The sequence below is a fragment of the Myiozetetes cayanensis genome, unplaced genomic scaffold, assembly GCF_022539395.1.
Source record: "Myiozetetes cayanensis isolate MyiCay16 unplaced genomic scaffold, myiCay2020 scf9, whole genome shotgun sequence".
NCBI lineage: Eukaryota > Metazoa > Chordata > Aves > Passeriformes > Tyrannidae > Myiozetetes > Myiozetetes cayanensis.
The window spans coordinates 22133423-22153349 of record NW_026088185.1 but is presented as its reverse complement, the minus strand read 5'-3'; the positions used below and the strand labels follow the sequence as shown (position 1 = coordinate 22153349).

At 38.8% G+C, this 19927-nt stretch overlaps 1 protein-coding gene across 2 annotated transcripts in view; it reads right to left on the bottom strand.

Moving 5' to 3' along the window:
- Window positions 1–19927, bottom strand: part of LOC126652910 (secretory phospholipase A2 receptor-like) — a 106912-nt gene that overhangs the window by 52769 nt on the left and 34216 nt on the right. Inside the window, exons 23-30 of one of the 2 annotated variants that reach the window (XM_050340135.1) lie at window positions 19258–19393; window positions 16161–16399; window positions 15500–15668; window positions 14023–14163; window positions 13481–13597; window positions 12866–13042; window positions 12143–12172; window positions 8990–11919 (exon numbers count right to left, since the gene is read on the bottom strand). In XM_050340135.1, coding sequence (XP_050196092.1) covers window positions 11702–11919; window positions 12143–12172; window positions 12866–13042; window positions 13481–13597; window positions 14023–14163; window positions 15500–15668; window positions 16161–16399; window positions 19258–19393 — 1227 coding nt within the window. In that variant the 3' untranslated portion in view covers window positions 8990–11701. Of the gene's footprint in view, window positions 1–8989; window positions 11920–12142; window positions 12173–12865; window positions 13043–13480; window positions 13598–14022; window positions 14164–15499; window positions 15669–16160; window positions 16400–19257; window positions 19394–19927 lie in introns of those variants that run through there. The other variant, XM_050340134.1, reaches the window with a different exon arrangement.

The window sequence follows — 19927 nt, the reverse complement described above, 5'->3', positions numbered from 1 at the left end:
AGAAAGAGAAGATGCTGTTGTGCCCTTTTTAACAAATATATGACAGGTTGAACATCTTTGCTATGACAGACTCAAATGCAATCCCTTTTTCTATGAGGAATCTGAACCTAAATTGATCCAGATTAATTCAGTAACTACCAGGCTAAAGTAAGTGCTCAGTGTTTCCTTTTGGAGCTGATGCAGTTTATTCAAAGCACTGAAATATTTATTAGAGCACAAAGTGGAATTCATGGATCTCTCTTCTGTGTCCCCACAAACAAGTACTGCTACTAGTGGAGCACAGTCTCATTCATACCCTCATGGTGACCTGTTGAATGTTTACTTATTGGTATAAAGTCCAACAGCTAAACTATTTTCCCTTTACAAATCTACCCCTTGAGCTGACAACCTGAAGTCTTCATGGAGACAAAGTGCTGAAAGTATATTGATTTTAACTTTAACTCAGGCACAGACATGGAATGCAATTGTGATGCTACCTTAAAAATAGGATAAACCAACCACTAATTTCGGAAGTGAATCCTTACGGCAAGAATAACCATATTTGTTAAACCTAGCATTTATCTTTAACCTTTACTCCCACACATGTTTATAGCCACAAGCCCTGCCAGAGAGGACGTGACAGACAAGGCAAATTAGGAACAAGTAAAAGGGAAGCCAAGAGTCTTGACTTTAAAAGCAAAGGCTAGTGGAGACTCGAAGTCAGAGTATATTTTATTATTCTAATGAAACAAATTTAAACACAAGTACTGGACATAAAAAGAAAGTATGAGCAAACACAAATAGTGCTAGAGATCACTTTAAACAGGAGTTGCCTTAAATTAGCTTATTTTTATAAACAATATCATGGATTTTGAAAGATTGCTGATGCTGTAATACAACACCATAAGAACACTGCAATGAAAGAAGCATGGGATGGTAATCTCACATTTTTAACCCAACATGCAACTGAAAATAGACTTGGTTTATCCATTTCTTTACTGTGTAATTTCAGCCCTTTCCTGTTACTGCTATTAGCCTGAACTGAGACCAAAAGTTGCTTCAAGTTAAGTTGGAAAAAAAACTTTGAAAATTAAATTTTACCAACAATTTTCTGGCAAAATATATATCTGTCTGGCCTCAGAAGCACACTGGAAACAGTGATGGAATGAGGTACTTCACACTGTTCCTGCAAAGGGGTTTCCCATTAGTAACAAGGTGTTGTTTTTGCAGCTTGCATGGTACTTGGCAATCATTCTCATAAGAAGACTGCCAAAGAGTAAGTTTTTTTCTCTTCATTTTATACGTGGAAAACTCAAAGCAAAAAAACAGGTGAGTTGGCCAAGATGACATAATGATGGTGAAGCCAGGAAACAAAGTCTGAACCTCCCCAACTCCCAGAACTGGGCAGATCCTTTTCCCTGTACCTGCCACCAAACAGTACAGCAGTAAAAGGCACAGCTTTTCCTTTCTCTTAGCCCTCTGTTTCTCTGAAATAGAGAAATAAAGACTATTTGATTCATCGGCTCAATGACTGACCTCTGATGTCATTTGGCTACTTACTAGTATTGTAACTGCCTAAGCAATGAAATAGCAGTGCATGCCCACACATCCTGAATCCTCCACCTATTGGGTTTGTTTGCTTGGTTGGAGGCTTGTTTTTTTCCCCTCACACGGGCAGGATGAGAGCAATAGGACCCACAAGTGAAGGCATCTCATACAGCTGACAGTTCAGTCAAGGTTGGGTCCCTCTTGCATTAATTCTTGTGCAAATGTGTGGATTTCCCCTCTAATCTTGAAGTGTGTGGTAATATACTGAGACTCATTTGTGGTCACTCTGAGATGCTTGAATTTAATGAGCTTTCTGTCAAAAATACTGTAGGTGTTCACTTTACACAACAGTTGCAATTTAAATTGGTCCTGGGAGGGGCGGGGGATGGTTGCACTGTTCTGGAAATGGCACTTCATAATTACTGCAGTTCTTCATTTGTAACAGCTGTCAGTATGCACACATGAGTTATATCAAAGCAACTAAAGAGAGCTGCAAATAGTCAGAAAATGAAAAAATTTAGAAGGTACTTTGCTAGCTACCACTCTGCCTCCTGGATAGCACTTCAGCTAGGTATGTAACACCACCTACAGCATTAAAAAGGTAAATATATGCACAACTCTGATATTAAATTAATTGTCAAGAGGTTTAACTTTAAAAAGCTTGTTTAACTATAAGATTTTTCTCTAACAATCTGACACCTAAAATGGCATCACTCTGAACTATGGGACAGAAAACAAAAATCAGTTCAGCATCCCATATGACCTATTTGTTTTAAACAGTAGTGCATTCTACTACATCTATTCTGGCACTTACTTGTAACAAGCGATGTTTCTGTGCTGCAACCAATGCGTCAAGCAGGAAAACAGTTCCAATGTTAAGCAAATAGTAAAAGTTGTTCCTAAATTTCTTCTCCCATCTTCAGTTGGGGTTTTTTTGTACCAGAATTTTTTCCCCTTTATTCTCTTTTTTTCTGTTTCCATTTCATGCTATAATTATACCCAGTTAGGACTGGCCACTAGTTAATCACTGAATTGCACTGGATTTTGGTGTAGTGCCCATATCTAACTCTTCTTTTCTTTTATTCCTTAAACACCTGAAATGGGTGAAAAAAACCCTGCACATACTATATAGTCATCTCTCTGGCTAGGCTACAGAGGAAGAATTTGAGCATCCAGATAGAGTGAGATGTAAATATGTCACATTAGAGCTTACTGCCTAAAGACTGATTTGTTTGGTTTTCCTTTTTGTATATATTTTATATTATGTATATGAATATTTATCACAGTAGCTTCTGAATAATATTTTGTAAGGCACAGTATGCAGTTCAGTGCTTTTTCCTGCTTAACAGCTTTGAAAATCCCCCTTTTCCTTATTGCAAAGTGGTCAAGAGGTTGACAACAGTCTTCCCCCACCCCCTCTATGATTTATATCATAATAAATGTACAACTTCTCTTAATTCCCTAAAGTAATTCTTTAATGTTATACTTCAACCTCAGGACTGCTAAATCCTACTACAGGGGAAAAAGGAGTCTAAGATTGAATTGCTACCCATCTTGATGAATTCAGTCATTTATCACAAACTGTCTCCTTCCTTTGTCCTAAAAATACAAGCCACAGTGTTAAGTATTTCTTTTCCAAAGAGATCTACATTAGGTTTTATATTTTCCCAGAATGTTTTGTATGCACGTTTCCAATCCAGTGTCTTCCCTAGAGGGTTAATAATTAGCAAACTGACTTCCCCAGCTGGTTTTGTTCAAAGTGCCGTCATCCTCCTGAATTCAGTCAACAGCTATCAGAAACAAAGACGTCAAAGAAAACATATTAGGCTTCAGTATTCTCTTGTGAAATTTTGGCCTCCAGTCAGAAAATTTTGTTATTTTCAGTGTAAGCTTTATTTTTCTTTCCATTACCAGCGGTTAGCATGGATCAAAAGAATAACTGCTTTAAAATGCAATCATAAAAACAAAAAACGCTAGCACCAACATAGCACTGTGCACCTACAGTTAAGTTCTGCATCTGTTTTGGGCATCCTTATATTTGGGAAATGTTCCAGTGTGGGCTTTCTAGGGCTCCAGCTTTTTGCAGAATCCCATGAATGTTCCTGTGTCTCCAGAGGGACAGAAAACCTATTAACTGTGTCAGGGCTCCTTTTAAATACCTTTTCCGGAAACACTGAAGAATGTCCATGTCAGAAATAATTTTCTTCATTTTGCTGTTGTTATCCAAATGGATTAAATGCATCAAATTTCATAAAGGAAATTTTTAATGATTTTATGATACTGGTAGTACTGGGATCAACCATTCCTGCCCTTTCTCATAGCTTATGGCTTTGCTTGTGAACGTCATGGGCTTTGCAGTCTATCCCACAGCTCTTGAAACTGGATTTGGCCACAGATACACTTCAGCAGATCCACATGGAGCTAGGAACAGATATTTGTAAGCCTGCCAAAAGCTGCCCTGTCAGTCAGTCATATCTCAGTGCTTTGAACCAGGCAGTTGCTATGCAGGAAGTTGCTGTTTCAACTAACATGTTACACAAGAGGAAGAAAGGGGCGTTTTGGACATTGCTGCCTTCTGCATAGAAGGGAGAACTGCTGCTTCTCCCCACAGGCTGTCCCCACCTGGGGCCAAGCTCCAGGCCTGCTGAGGCAACTGGACCACTCAAAGATGCATCACAGAGACATCTTCAAAGTAAAGATAAGTAAAGATATCATCAGGCATCCCATCACCTGGGTCTGTGACTTCAAGGGGAAAAACAAACAAACAAACAAAAAGAGTAAAAGAAACAAAAGAGAAAAAAAAGTTTTGTTTTGGTTTGGAGGTTTTTTTGTTGTTTTTTTTCTTTTGTTTATATTCTTCTGTTTTTGTGATCTTCATTAAGTGATTCTGGACCTTCACTTCCTTTACCCTGGATGTGGATTTTAGGTACCCAGTGCAGGTTGGGTGTGCCTGTGTCCCACTGCCTGCAGTAGTAGATTAATTGGACAATTCAGCTTCACTCATTTAGGAACTGTCTCTTTCTATCCAAAGGCAGATCACAAATTTAATTTGAGGTGTTTCCAATATTCCAGTTGCATGGCATTTGTGTTTAGAGATCCTAAATTCTGGTTGCTGAGCACTTGTGTGGGTCAGGAAGCTGGAAGGTAGGTTTAGGCTAGAAGGCAGTAGGATGATGCATCACAAACATATTCACACCAATATTTTCAGGTCAGGCTTACTCATCTTTACCCAGGGTGAGCTGAAAGGGCCATCCAGCACTGCTGTGAAGAAGCCATGGTGAATTGATTTGTTTCTAAATCACAAGTATCCAATGTAACAGTGCACACTGCCATTGAAAGTGACCCTACCACTTGCATTGGCTGCTTATCCAGCTATCTCCACAGTTATCTATCACATATTTCCTGCTGTGGTTCAGTCACTTAATTCTTGTTATAGTCTTCCCAAATAGCAAGGAAAACTGAACCCTGTTCTCTGTATATGTTTGCTTTCACCAGTGAATGGCTCTTCCTTTCATCTTTCCTTCCATGAGGGTTTGCTTTATGCTACATCAGAGCAAGTGGTCAAACAGCCTGTAAGAGCAGCTGAGACTCACTAACTTCCACTTTACAGTCTTTCAACTGGGAAAGAATAAAGCAAATTTATATATAAATAGCAATAATTAAAAACTATGTCATCAACCCAGACTAAATTTTGGAAGGTCAGGGGAGGATGGATGGTCAAGGACAAGATGAGGAAAGGAGCCCACACTGACTGTCTTCCTTCCGTAACTTAACCACACTCGGACACCCTGACACATGGTGTGCAGGCTCCAGAGATGCTGTGTGAGTGGGACAAGGCACTCTGGGAACATCCAGGGATAAAGGCTGCATCAGCTGCCTTCCTGAGTATGATGCATGGGGAACAGTCACTCTGCTATTTATACTACAAGTATTTCAAAAGGTAAAGGAGCCACTGTTCCTGTAGGTGTTCTACTCATCTGTTCTTTCCAGATGGAAACCCTCCCAGAGCTGTTCTAATACATTTTTACATTTAACTTAATGGTGCCCGATGTCTTTTATAGCCACGATGTATCCCGTATGTACAATTCCATCTTCAATATTTGCTTTTGAAACAATATTTAAAGTAATTCAATTTGCCTATCAACATAATTTTCATCCCATAAGACTAGCAGGACACAATATACAGCAGCAGAAACATTACCTTCTTACCTTTTAAAAAAACATCCTTCTGATATTCTTGAGTATTAAATACTAGAAAATATAATGCCTAGGTCCTGCAAGCATTTAGGTAGTATCAGATTTCAGGTGCATAACAGGTAAGCCTGCTAGCAACAAGAGAAATATATCAAAAGAAACTAGTACAGATGAAGCAGAATTAAGGTGTGCTGGGACTGTAATAAATGAAACCTCACGTGACTTAGAATATTCTTTTACTTTATATTAAAAGACTGCGTACTCCAGCTCATTGGCAATGTCCAGTGTTAGGGATTCTGCTTGCATACCTGAAGGAACCTTGAAGCATCAAGCTGTGGGATGGTGTCCAAGCCCAGTGTAAGTGAAGCCATGCAGCAAAAGCTGCTGACGAGGTAGAGTCTCTCTTCTATCAGCTCTGTCCTAGTTTGCTTCTGGCTTCCTGAAGGGGCTTTCCAGGAGCTTCTCACTTACAATGTACACAAGGCTTATAGCAGGAATAAGTGGTAAAGCAGATTTAATCAGGTTATGGCTGGGGTCAAAGGCCTAAGATCATGCTTTAGAACAAATGACCTGAATAAACAGCTTCACAAGAGGAATAGGATTGACAGGAATAATTGACAGGATAATTTTCAGTGTTCACTAAAAAAAAAAATTAAAAATAAAAAACATTGAGGATGGTTTTGTACAATATATATGGAAATTTTAATTTCTGAAGATGAACATTCAGCTATAAAAATCTGAAAAGATACAGGGATTGTTTTGTTTTCCACTGTTTTCTGAAACACTGACCCAGCTTGCATTCTACCAATCCACCCAGTGATGTTGGATGGCCTTCATTACAGGAGAACTGGGAAAGTCTTAGAAAAGCATCAGTGTAAGGAAATAATGTTATAAAAACTAAGATTTTGAAGCAAGGCTTTATTACAAAACTATTCTCAGTACCCTTTCTCATGGTTAAGTTTCTAAGATCAGAATCCAAATCATGGTCTTCCTGCATAAAGATAATGGATATAGAAAGGGATCAGCTACTCTTATGCTCTAAGTGACTTACAGAATAAATTGGGAGAAGGAGAAAATTAATCTGCTTTCAACAGTGCTGTGGAATGATTACTTATGCAATGGATGTCTAAAATATCTACTAATTTTCATTTCTATGGCTTAATTTTTCACTTCCTATGAAAATGAGTAGGTATATGCCTGCACTGATACAGTCAAGAAATAAAATATTAAAATAAATCCATTCACCAGTAAAGAGACATGGCTGGAGCATTTTCAATGAATTACCTTTCCATCAAAGGCATCAGAACCAAAACATACAACAAAGATATTTATTTAATACTCAGGAACCCAAGTGGATTTTCCCATTACTCACCAAGGAAAAGAAAACCCACTGACCAAGGTAAGGACTTGGATTATCCCATTCCAAGCACTTCAGTGCATCTCATTAAAGTAGCTGAGAAGGACTTGGAAAGATGTCTTAATGCAGCTTTGTAGCTTTGTGGCCATGGCTAAGAACCCACAATGACATTTGCTGTCCTGTGACTTGGGAGTTTTGCTGCTCGTTTAAGTACACTTCTAAAGGATCTGGAGCAAATCCCTGTGATTTTTAATCTTGCACAGCTCGTTTTTTCAGCTCTGTGTGTACCACTACCATCTACTGGCCAATCTGAGACTGACTGTGTTTCCAAGCATCAAGATCAACCTTAGTTCGTTCCATCTCAGAACAGCATGAACTCCTGTGGATTTGTTCCTGATGGTTACTCACATATCTGCATCAGGGCTGCACTGGATTGTAAGAGATCGGTGCTGGCCTGCAAGGGTTTAGACCCAACATTCCACTGGTTACCAGAGGAAATATTATAATATTATTATAGATCAATCAGGGGTCTCTCTCTCTCTTTTTTTTTTTTTTTTTTTTTTGAGCTGAGGATTTAGAGTCCAGTTGCTGAATGTGTGCAATTTAGCTTTTAACCAAATAAATGCCCTGGAGGAAGAGTATGCCATGGATTTCATTACATTGGGTTTATTATTACAAGAGACTGAGGATGCCTGTGACTACACTGAGGGAGGGGCAACATAATGAAAGAAAAAAAGTAGGGGGTTAAATTAAATGGGAATTTGTGCAGTGGTGCCCTGGGAACCAGAGCTGGTCAAGTCTCACAGAGTATGCAAACCCCTATTTTTAACCCTATGCTCCCTCTGGACTGCACAGCCCAGATTTCAAACAGCCCCAAGGCTCCGCTCTTGTCATGATCCAGCTGAAAAAGTGTGTGTGTGTGAAGGCAGTAGAAGAAGGAGAATCCCTTCACGAGGAATGGCAGCACTGCACTCAGGATGACACAGCCAGGAAGGGTTTTGCTGAGAAGTCATGTTGCCCACTTACAACCTTGTGCTACAACCCTTTGCTCTGTGCAGTCATGCTGGATGTCTCCAGCATTCATATGCTCCCATTACAGACTCACATCCATCTGGGATGTGGCAGCTGCATTACCTCAGAGACATGCTGCAAGGATTGCTAAAGGGATCAGAAGGTAGATTTTCTCCTGGAATGGCATCTGCAAAAATAAGCACATGAAGTTTTGACAAACCCCAATATCTGGCAGAGAGGGCTTTGTCATATATTGACCTGAATGTACCTGTCTCTGACAGGGATACCCTTCCATCCCCTAAGCAAACGAGTGATATGAAGAGATTTAACACTTCCCTTTCAGAAAGAAGATTGAAAGAAGTTAGCACAGCAGACAAACCCACAACATTCATTTGCCTATTCAGGCTCTGGGAACCAAGTTCTCAGACACAGGAAGCACTTTGGTGCTATCTGTGGAAGCTACTGTGCTGCAGTCCATGTATCTCCACCTCGTTTGTGGCAGAAACAAACAGGCTCCCACACAACACAACCTCCACAATTTAGCAGGAAAATTACTCAGCCCTGATGGCCTCAGCTCCCTACTGCAGGGAACAGGAAGCAGGGTGGGAGAGTATCTGTATATCAGTGCCATGATCCCATCCATCATCCTTACTCCTTCCAGTACTTCCTGCACACACATTCTGAGGCATCCTGGGATACACTGGGACCACCATATGTGTAGAGATCATACACAGTGCCCAAATCTAGGTCCAGTCACACAGCCAGAAAAGAGGCTTGTCCAAGCTGTCCCTCTCCTACCAGGATGACCTAGTGCAAAGCCTGGGCACTGTTGTTGAGACATTAAAGCCTCCCTCTTATTAAAGCTGGGGAAAGATTCAAGAAAAATTACAGCACAGAAAATTATTAATCACGCTTTTATTTTCCAGTTGAAATAATACAGTGAATCTCACTGCCAGTGTCATCAAGATCATCCATAAAAACAACAGTCACCACATCATACTCTGATCAGCGACAATACAGACCTTTGATTAAGGGAAAACAGTTGAAAGCCATTGGTAACAAAATCCAGAAGGAAGACTAGAAAGCAATCAATGATTATATTCTTGAGTGAATAATACCTGAAATTCTAAAAGTTAAATGATGAATTATTTTAAAATAAATATGTAAGGGTCTGTTCCTTCAAAACCATTTCAAAGTAGGAAGAAAACACTGTTTGAACTCTTTTTCCCTTAATGCAAACTTATCAACATCAGAGCCAATGTTAATCAACGATCACTATTTTGAGTTTAGGGTTATTATATCACTGCCCTTCAAATATATTTAAATGACTAAAGCATACCTCAAGGAAAAATGATCAAATGTCTATGTCAAGTATTGTGAAAAATACAACTTCATTAACCACATAAAAATCTGACCAGAGTCTGCATAACTATTAACAACATTGTAACCCAATAAATACATGTCCTCACAGATGACACAGCTTATTCTTGTAAACAAAACTGCCTTGCAAGCCACTCTGCTTTCTGTACTGTAAGAAGGCAGTGAATGTGATTAAGGGAATTTGTTGGTTTCAATTCCTCCAACTGTAGTTTAAATAGGTGAGATTCTCATAGGGAAAGGAGAGAGGGTCACAAGCTTTTTTCTTCTTTGATAGTAAAGAAGCTATCATAGTTCATACATATAAACAGCAGATTATCTGGCAATTGTACTCAAAAGTTGGAGTCCACAAACTCTAATAGTGGACTGCAAATAAAAACAATCTCACAGATAAATCTAGAGGTCTAAACAAAAACTTTTAAAATATTACTGAAAACTAACGTACAGGATCAAATCATTAGACAAAATATACACAGAAAATCTATTTATATTTTATATGATAGAAAAGTCTCAGATTAAGAACTTGTGATAGCTACAACCTTAGAAGTTATCAAAAACAGTAAGTTGAAAATTATATTGGGATCAAACCATCTGCAGCGTCTTTGACCACATTTTTGAATGGTTTTGTAAACCAGTACAGAAATATTCTATGTATTAGATTTTTTTTTTAGAATAGCCCTATACGTAATTATGATATGAACAGGCAATTTTTGTTTCAAGAGCTGGGCATGTGAAATCTAACTAAAAGGCAGTCATACATTCCTGTGCATGTGAACAAATATTGTGTAAAAACACTTCAATTGGTCCCTAGCCGATTGCTTAACTCTGAGGAACATACCTTTATGTTAGGACTCTTGCAAAGTGATGAATGAGTCACCTTAAAACAAACAAACCAAAAACTGAACAATAAATGCAGCCCTTTGAAGCAGCTTTTAGAGATGACTGAAATTATAGTAAAGCCATTCTGAAGAAGCACGTCATTAACCATTTGCTTTTCCACACTGCAATCAAATTAAAAAATAAAATCCCTGAAAAACTTCCAGTTGCTTTCAGAGAGGTGGGTAGAGGACTGATTAGGGTGGTGGGAGTCTGAGGGAAAGTAAGCACTTCTGTCCTGGGCTGCTGTGAGATAGCAGAGAGACCTGAGCTGGCTCCTTCATAACCATCAGCCTGCAGACCAACCAGTCAGCAAAATTCATCTCCTTTCTTAGCACCTTAGTATGAACACTGAAAGGGAAAGTGTCTTCTACATGGGGTTAGAGGACTCTAGCACCCTTTGGGAACAGCACTGTGGCTCACCCACTTATCACCCTTAGCTTTTGAGAGCAGGGTCTCAGAAGAGCCTCCTTGAATACTGCTTGCAGAAATACTGTCAGTAAAGCCATTTGTTACCATAACTTCAGCAAGATTTATAACAGGGTTTTTTTTTTTCAAACACATATTGACCAAAAATATCTTTCAAGAAGGTTGATAGGATTCCATGTCTAAAATAATCTAGGTGAGAGATCACATAGCTAAATCTTTAACAGGATGCTGGACACATCTCAGGATGACAAAGCTCATACACCGTTACATCCCTGGACTACTTTATTTTATAACATGAACTAGGCATCACAGGCCAAACTACCAAAACCCTGGCACTCTCAAGTCAAAAGTGACTTCATCTCCCTGCAAGCCCGCAAATCTACCTGGCAATAATCCAATAATCCACTGTCTGAAACATAACTGTTAATTTTGCAGAAGGGATGGCTAGTTAAAACAAAACAAAACAAACCAAACAAACAAACAAGTCTACCGCATCATTCTTGGAATATGTTTCAGAGTTCCCAAATTCAAGGTCAAATTTTAATGCTGCCTCATGAGCAGATTCTGTGATGTACAAAAACAAAACATAAAGGCCCACATGTTCCTAAAGGAAAACGTTGCATGAAAATTCCCACTGCTCTGGGGCCTCAGACACAACTGCTCCATGTGAGTGCTGGAGTTTTATGGTGTGTATGTTCAACTCCTGGCTTGTCCCAGAGGAGCAAATTTCTCTGTGTTTCTGCCTTGCATCCTCAACTCATCCTGCCACAAAGCAAAAGCCCTCCAAGAGGAAACCCTACAGCATTCATATCGATGGCCATAACAGTTTCTCAGAATATGGGTACCCTGGGGGACTCCTGAGAATTAGAAAACCACTGTAGGTTGTGAAGTTTCACACAGAAGACAAGACCACTTGCTACTTCTGATCAATTAATTGTTGTCACTTCTGTCAAAATCAGAAATGAGGATGCTTTCTTCCACAGCAGGAACATCAGCATTAATTTGTGGTAAATAGGCGTTTCTGACCCACAGTATGTGGTGGAAAAGTCTGTTATTCTGTTTGTACAGGCACCACAGCAAAAGGGAAATGGCAGCCAGCATCACCAGCGTCACAAGAATAGCCATAGCTACAAGCCCACCATATGACGCTGAAAGGGAGGGACAGAAATTGTTATTAGGCAAATATAGTTACAATTATAGATAATTCTCAATATAAACATATAGCTGTTTTATGGAAAACATATTACTACTTCTTATATGTCACACATTTTAATTTACAGATTTAACAGTGTAAAATGTTTTCTCCCAAAATATCAGCTCAAAATGTGTATTACTCCTTATTAAAAAAAATTAAGAATATATAGAACTTACCATTTTCAGAGGGTTCTGTTGCATCAATATCTGAAATAAAATCCAGAACAATCACAAAATTACCCACAGAGGTAACAGAAGTTATTATGTATACTCACTGTAAAATGGATACTGAGAAGACAACCGATCTAAAACCACACAAGAAAGGGCTGTTCTTTGTTTAATTTGACTCATGTCAGTGTTATTCCAACTGGTCAAGTTAAACATATTCTAATCTGTTATTTAAAATCCCTTTAATTTGGTGGAACATATTAATTGACATTTGTGCATGGATGAGCAGCAGTATTTACTCACTTCTTAAAGTACAAATGCATGAACACAACCATGCAGAGGTAGGTTAATCTAGCTTTTGGGTCCAGCAGTGACTGGGAGATTTTGTGTGGGCTCTGGAAATTCTTCAGCTCTTTCATAGGCCCACGTTCCTACTGACATGGTGTCTGGACAGCTCTCCCAGGCTGTGCCTGCCCGCCCAGCGGGGGCTGTGGAGGTCAGCCTGATGCCACAGAAAGTCTGTCGCACTTGGCACTAATGCAATGGTTGCCCAGGTTCCTCAAAAGGAGGTCATCCTGTGTGCTTGGGGTTTTTGCAGGTTATTTTTTTTCTAATACCAAGGGAAAGAATTATTTAAATGAAAACTAAGAGCAAGTAAGCGAGCAAGCAACAAGGAACATGTAAAACAGTGGTTAGGAGGACACAACTGCCTTATTTTATGGAAGAACATACCTGCATTCATTTTGCAAACAAAACCCTTTTTTTCTCTGCATGTAGATAATTGCCAGACTCCATCTGTGGTCCTCAGGCTGATACAGAAATTCCCTTTGAGATGGTCAAACTCAGGCTCCCTGATGCCCCAGTTAGAATAATTTAAAGGAGAACCATCAAACCAGGAGACTGTCTCATCTATGGGCAGAAGATATAAATCATTACAAAATAGAATATTATTTTGATAAGTATCTCTGTTTCAGTTGGACTTACTCTCACATTAAAAGGTACTGTATTATGGAATGCCAGGATTTTGTCTGTTTGGCCACTATGTTACTTTTTTTTTCTTGAAGGTTTTATAAACATCCTATGTAGTTAACAGAGAAGACAGTTTTTCTAAGCAGGAAAAAAAAAGGCATTCACACTGATTGAGTATTCAGAATACTGGTAACGATTACAGAAAGCTTGACTTTACTACATCATAAACAGGCAACAATCAGTTGTTATTAGACTTAAAAGTTGTTATATAAGACTCTTATCAGAAGATAAGAGTCTTTTGGAAGATGGCTATGCCAGCATTAACATCAAATAAACAGAAAACAAATCAGATGCAGTTCTATTCCACTCAAAACTTACTGTCTGTAACAAGCAGGATGTTCAACCAAACCATTTGCACAGAATAACCAAAATTGTGTAGCTCTTCCAAAATGAAGGCATTTTCATCTTCATCTTGAATAGTTAGAAGATTTGATCCTATAAATTAAACAAAGAATAAATTTTCAAACAATCCATGCCATTAAAATGTAACACTGCATTTCAAAAAGTTAGTATTATGAGCCTTGATGGAAAAGCTTGAAAGGTCTAGTTATACATTAGAAGTTCTTAAATTTGTCATTAATATGAAACTGTTCAGACCAATATAAAACTGTTCTTACATGACTTTAAAACAAGTTTGAAGGGAAAAAGTTTCCTTTTATGTGTTATTCAAGAAAGCAGTATTTTCACATGGAAAGGAACATTTTTTTGATTTATGTTGACTCCAGTTTCATAGTTGGTTTATGAGTGCTGCTACTGTTATCTTGTAATACAGAAAACATATGCCACGGTTTAAGTAATTTCATAAAATATGTATAGTTTTAAGATATCACAATGACATTTGGTAGCTACAAAACAATCACCTTGATTTTTGCAGACTTCATATGCAGTATCAAAACTCATGCCCTGCAGAACTGTGGAAAAGCTGTAGCAACTGTTTTTAAATTTGATCCAGGGTACAGTTTTTCCTGAACATAAGCCTTTATAGGCACTGAGTTTCTTTTCTGTGGTAGAAATAACAGCACAGCTTTATAGGCACAACAAAATACACACTATTATAACATTCCACACACTGTTCTGGAGTAATGCTAATAAGCATGTTATTGCATTATTCGTCTGTTTTTCAAAGCGAAAATCTAGTGGTTGCATATATTTGTATTAGAACAGTACAACTGGTTTTATTTCTGATCAGAAGCCTTGCTAGATTGCAACAGTGGTATCAGGACAACCTAACTGGTAGTGATGTGAAGAGGCACTCATGAGTCAGAGCACTCTGGGCTGCCCAGCACCTCCCAAAGGGCTGGGGATTTCCAAGGACCACAGAGCTTCTCTCCACCAAGCTGCAAAGATAAAGACCACACAGATGAGAGTTTCCCACCGGCAAGCAGCAGGCAGCCTCCCCAGCGTGCAATATGCTGCAGCAGAGAGTTCCTCTGACTCAAGGCAACTCTGCAAGGTCACTTTGTGATACCAGTGTCACTTTTTGGCAATGCTGGAGATTCAGATAACATTACTTATGGTTTCATATGCCTCTTACTTTTACTACAAAACACATAAACCTTAGGCTATACATGATTGCACACCTTGACCCCCCAAAAAATCAGTCAGCTTCATTACAAAAATCCATGCTAAACAATATTTTTTGTCTTGAAGGGTTTCAAAACAGCTTTCTACTCAACAAAACCAAAAACTATAGTAAGTTGTACGTGAAGCCCCGGTGATCAACACCACTGAATAGGAACTATTTGGAGAACTGGATTCTGCCAAAGACCCTGCAGTCCTGGACTAAATGGAGTTCCAGACCTGAATTATGGATTCAACTGAAGCCGAGGTAACTGACAGAGAATTTTAGGAAACATAACATATTTTAGGATACAGGAAAATATTCTTATCTTTACAAAAAAAAAAATTGCAACATCTTTGATGTGCTTATCAGTGAAGAAATTTTTCACTTTGTTCTAAATACCTCCCTTCTCCCATCCCACAGCTAGTTGCAGCAAACTAAATTTATTTCCTTTCAGCTAGATTATAAGCAATCCTCATTTTTCTCAAATAATATAGTGTTCACTGTAGAGACAAAGTGATTTTCCTGTTACTTTTCTATTATGAAAATTGTCTTCCCATTCTCCTACAAATCAGACCTGATGGCAATATTTTATGGGGAAAAATGGTTTCACAAATAAGAAATACAAAGAGAAAATACAGAAATATACTTCAGTTTCAAATAGTATTTTACCTTGCTTAACCTCAAACCAATTAATGTCCTTTCACGTACTTCCACTGTTAGTACACACATTTGCAGCTGCAAAGATTTATATATAAATATTAACTATGACTTACTAGGTGGCACATGGCAAACTGCTCCTTGCAGAAGTTGTTCACAATTTGTGCTTTTCCAGTGCCCTGAAGTATCGATGTAAACACAACTGCCAAAGGCCTGGGACTCATCGTCTTCCCAGAAGGTAAACAAAGACCTAGTCCCATCCGACCATTCAAAGTTAAGCCCATTCTGCCAAAACAAATTTCAGGTTACCTTTCTGATATGCTTTAGCACCGTACAAGTTAACCTTCTTTTGGTGGCAGGTATTACAGAATGTCTTCTAATTTTATAAAGGCTGGGTAGATCCAGAAGAATCTACAAAAGGCACATCCAACGATCCTCCCAACTCACTTTTGGGAGACTGCAAACTACAACTAATCTGCTGCTTTCAGCAAGTGGTTATTCAGGCCATTGGGCTATTACAAATGAAAAAACAAAATGTCAGCGTTGACACTACAAGAATTTTTGTGTGTGTGTTTTTAGAAGTTTTCTATGGCTTTTGGTTTTCAGTAGTCATTGCACCAAACCGGCCCTCATCACACTTATACACCATGTTGCAACAAAGAAATGTTTAAGGCTCAAGCTTTCCAGGGTTTCATTTCCAGGTTTCATTTTCCAGGGTCTTTCCTGGAAAAACTCCTTTGCAGCATCATATTCACAGCCAGGTAGTCTACTACGTACATCTGAGGTGAACAGTCCGATCCAGTGGTTGTATCCCAGGCGATTCACCATGACTGTGAGGAACGCCTGGTGATACTGGTCTGTAATGCTGACCAACTCTGCACTGTTTGCCATGCAGGCTGTTAAAGCTGAAGACCATGTAAAATTCCCAGTTAATAGTTTATACATTCTGTTTCCATATTCTAAAGTATCTGGCACAGGATACATTTCAGATGCATTGATGACATGTCTGGATGTGTCTGTCATAAGTAAAAAAAAAAAAGGATTTATTTATTTTTAAAACAGACAACACTGTGACATTTAAAAAGATTATGACTACTAGAATAGTATCTGAAATTCCATCACAGTAAAAAACTCATCACAGGAATGAATTAGTTTAATGTATAACAAAAAAAAACCCAACCTGAATGAGGTTAGTTCCACTGACTGCACCTTTGGAGGTACATAAGAAATCACCTGGGATCTGGGCATATCCCAAACGTCCAGTAGCAGTGGGTTGCAGAGTGCTGTTACCCCAAATACTTTGCATGTAAATTAGATTACTTTTTTTTTGACCTGTTACTATTAATAATTTCCAAGATCAGTTTACAGCATAAAGCCTGGCCTCAAAGGTGATTGTACTGGCACTGCCTTTAGGAGAGCAAACTTTGGCTCATGGTACGAGTGTGGGCTCATCTTCACTAACCATGAGCCAATGTAGGGAGATCACAGTGTGGCATTTAAAAAGAAATCCTCTATGCATGGAGACTTAAATCTCTTTCTGATGATAAACTAACACAGCAATGTCCAAAACAATGAAAGGAAGAAGCAGGCTTTTTAGATTTAAGAAATAAAGAGTCTCCCATGATGAAAAAAAGTAGGAGATAGAGACCATCTCCACCTCAACCCAGTCTGCAAGACTGCTGTGCTCGTGCTACAGAAGGCAAATGCCTTTGCTAATGTGTATGAATGCCCCCGGTATACTTTAAACAAGACTACTAAAATAAAGCAATGCTACAGTTTTAATTCTGTTTGTCAGTTTGGATTAATTATTTCTGTCTGTAAAGCTTCTCTGTGATTACAAAATGAAGTGGTTGCTTTTCTACAAGGTAGAGTGTTTTTAGACTTGTTTCCCTTTATTACTAAGAGAAGAGGAGGAGTGTTAACAAGCACCTTAAAATAGTAAATTAATTTACTACTTGTCATTTACAAATCATGTAAAATTAGAAACTTCTAAGCAAGTAAAAATTCTGCTTTTGAGCTAACTAAAGCACCCTGTTTTGTTCCAACTTTCAGTGTGTGTCACTGCTTAAAAAAAGGCAGAAAATGCTGTAAATTGCTGACACAACCCTAACTCAAGCATCATTAAAGAGATCAAGGCCCAGTTCAGATCCCCTGTTGCTTTATTTCAGCTTAGTCTCCTTCAGAAAATAACTCAACCGGGGGAAACAGAATGCAGATAGGATGGCAGACGCAAAGCACCAGCTCATCTTTCCAGGAATTGACACATTTGTTTGGACACGAGCAAATTTAGCAGTTCACTACTGCCAGCAAGAGGCTGTCTCACTACTCCCTTACTTGCTTCTCTGCTCTTCCTGCTGTGTATTCCTTGGTTTGGTGTTTGCCTGACCTTGCATAAAGCTGACTCAGCCTGACTCAGCTGACATGACATGAATTAGGGGAAAATAATAAATAAAAATAAATAATAATAAAAAAAATAAAGCAGGCAGAAAAAAGAAAAAATATAGGAAGGTTTTTGGCTGAATTAGCAAGCTGAGCTGCCTGATGATTTGGGAGAGTGCCACGTGTGTCCCCCTGGAGAGGCAGGATGGTCCCTTCAAACCCAGCAGCACTCTGCTGTGTGTGGGACAGCCCTGAGCTGCATTTCATCCAGGGCCCATGGTCCAGTCTTACATGGCCAGCTGGGAAACGCCAGGTAGGATCCTAAGCACCCACTGCAGCCCAAATCCCTCCCAGAGCCCTGGCCACCATAAGGCAACTATTCTCCTTCCTGCCTCCTCACACCTTCTCCACCTGTCTGAAGCAGCAGAAAGGGGTTAAAATACAAATATTTGGGACGTAACTGAAACAAACCAGCAGGAAAACACTTTTTTTTTTCTACACTATGTACAGAATTATTCCAGCGCTCCCTGCAACTGCAGTTCACAATAAAGAATGTAAAATACAGCTACTGATTTGCTTGAGTCACATGCGAGCGCTGCCCAAAGCTTATATATTTGTTCGGTCTGCTTCTCAGCTGGCCCGCCCTACCCTCCTATACAGCAAGTAGGAGTGTTGTCTCTCTAGACCCAGGGATTAACCAAGAAGCGATACATAATATAGAGTTGAGCCACGTAAAACCATGCCTGCAGTAAATGCTGTAAAAGCCAAGGAGACTCCTCACAGGCTCAGATTACAGAGCCTCCCTTTGCTTCAGGGTTAATAATTTGCTGCTGGTCTATTTTGGTAACATGTTCTGGCAGTGTCCTGCGGGCAGAGGTGCAGCAGCCCCTGGGGTTGGGCTCCAGAGCTGCACAAACTGCCCATGGCTCTCAGCCGAGAGGCAGAACTGGAATGTGGCTTGAGGAAACCAAACAACCCGAGTTCCTCGCAGAAGCCTCGTGCTTCTGGCAAGTGAACTTCATGGCACTAGAATTAGAGAAGTGTGAAAAGAGAAGCCAAACTCTATTCAATCAGCCAGTCACTCCGCATTGTTCAGAAAAATAAATTTTCTAGAATCTGCTCTGATCTAATATTGCAAGTTACAGCAGCCCACCCAAAATCATATTTTCATCAAATTACCCTTAGTTTAGCCTTTTGTAATTTCATGTGGTTACTCTGCTGCCATGAGAGAAGATATGAAATTTCACCTCTATTCCTGATTCTAAGATGCACAACGGAATGCTCAAAGTTAGAAAAAACTTCAGAACATTTTTTAGCAATTAGTTTTACATCATAGCTACTGATTTTTTAAATAGTGTAAACCTAGTCTGTCTAAATACCAAATGATCTTAGAAATCTTTTATGTTCCTGGTTTTAGAGACATCTATAACAAGCTGCTTCTAGATGAAAGTAAAGTAAGAAAAGAGAACAGAAGTAAAGCAAGACAAAACCTTACCCTGAGTCTTTTGGCAGACAAACCCATAATTTTTCTGACAGTTTTCTAAGTACCATTTTCCCGTAAAATAAAAATTAGGGCTATTTGATACCAACGTACACAGTGGAACTTGTTCTTGAATGTTAAAATGCTGTCTCTGCAATCAACACAGAAATTTATATCAATTAAAAAATATACTGTGTAAAAAATCAACATAATTATTACATTAAATTTAGGAGAATAATTATCTGAAAATCTCTATTACAAATATTTAGGTAGAACAATGAACAGTTCTATAAATACAGTTTGAAACACTAACCTCATAATAAAATAACAAGCTTTCAAAATGGACTAACTAAAATGCTAACCCCAATATGGACTAACATGTTGTACAACAACATAAGAAAATATGACATTCATAATCTTGTTCCTAAATTTTGCTCAGACCAAACATATGATGTTAACCATATAGTTTAAACTTCTCTGTTTAAACCAACTGCAAGAGAACATGACTAGAGCCACAAATTATGTGAATGTCTGTCTCGACAGTGCCTTTTTTGCTACTTCTAGCTATGGCTGTAAATCTGTGTCTATAGTTCTTTGAAGTTGCAAAAATTAAGAGAAGCTTAAATTGCTGTAACAACTTTGGCCTTGTCTTATGGCAGTCATGATTTTTAAGCATAAAACAACT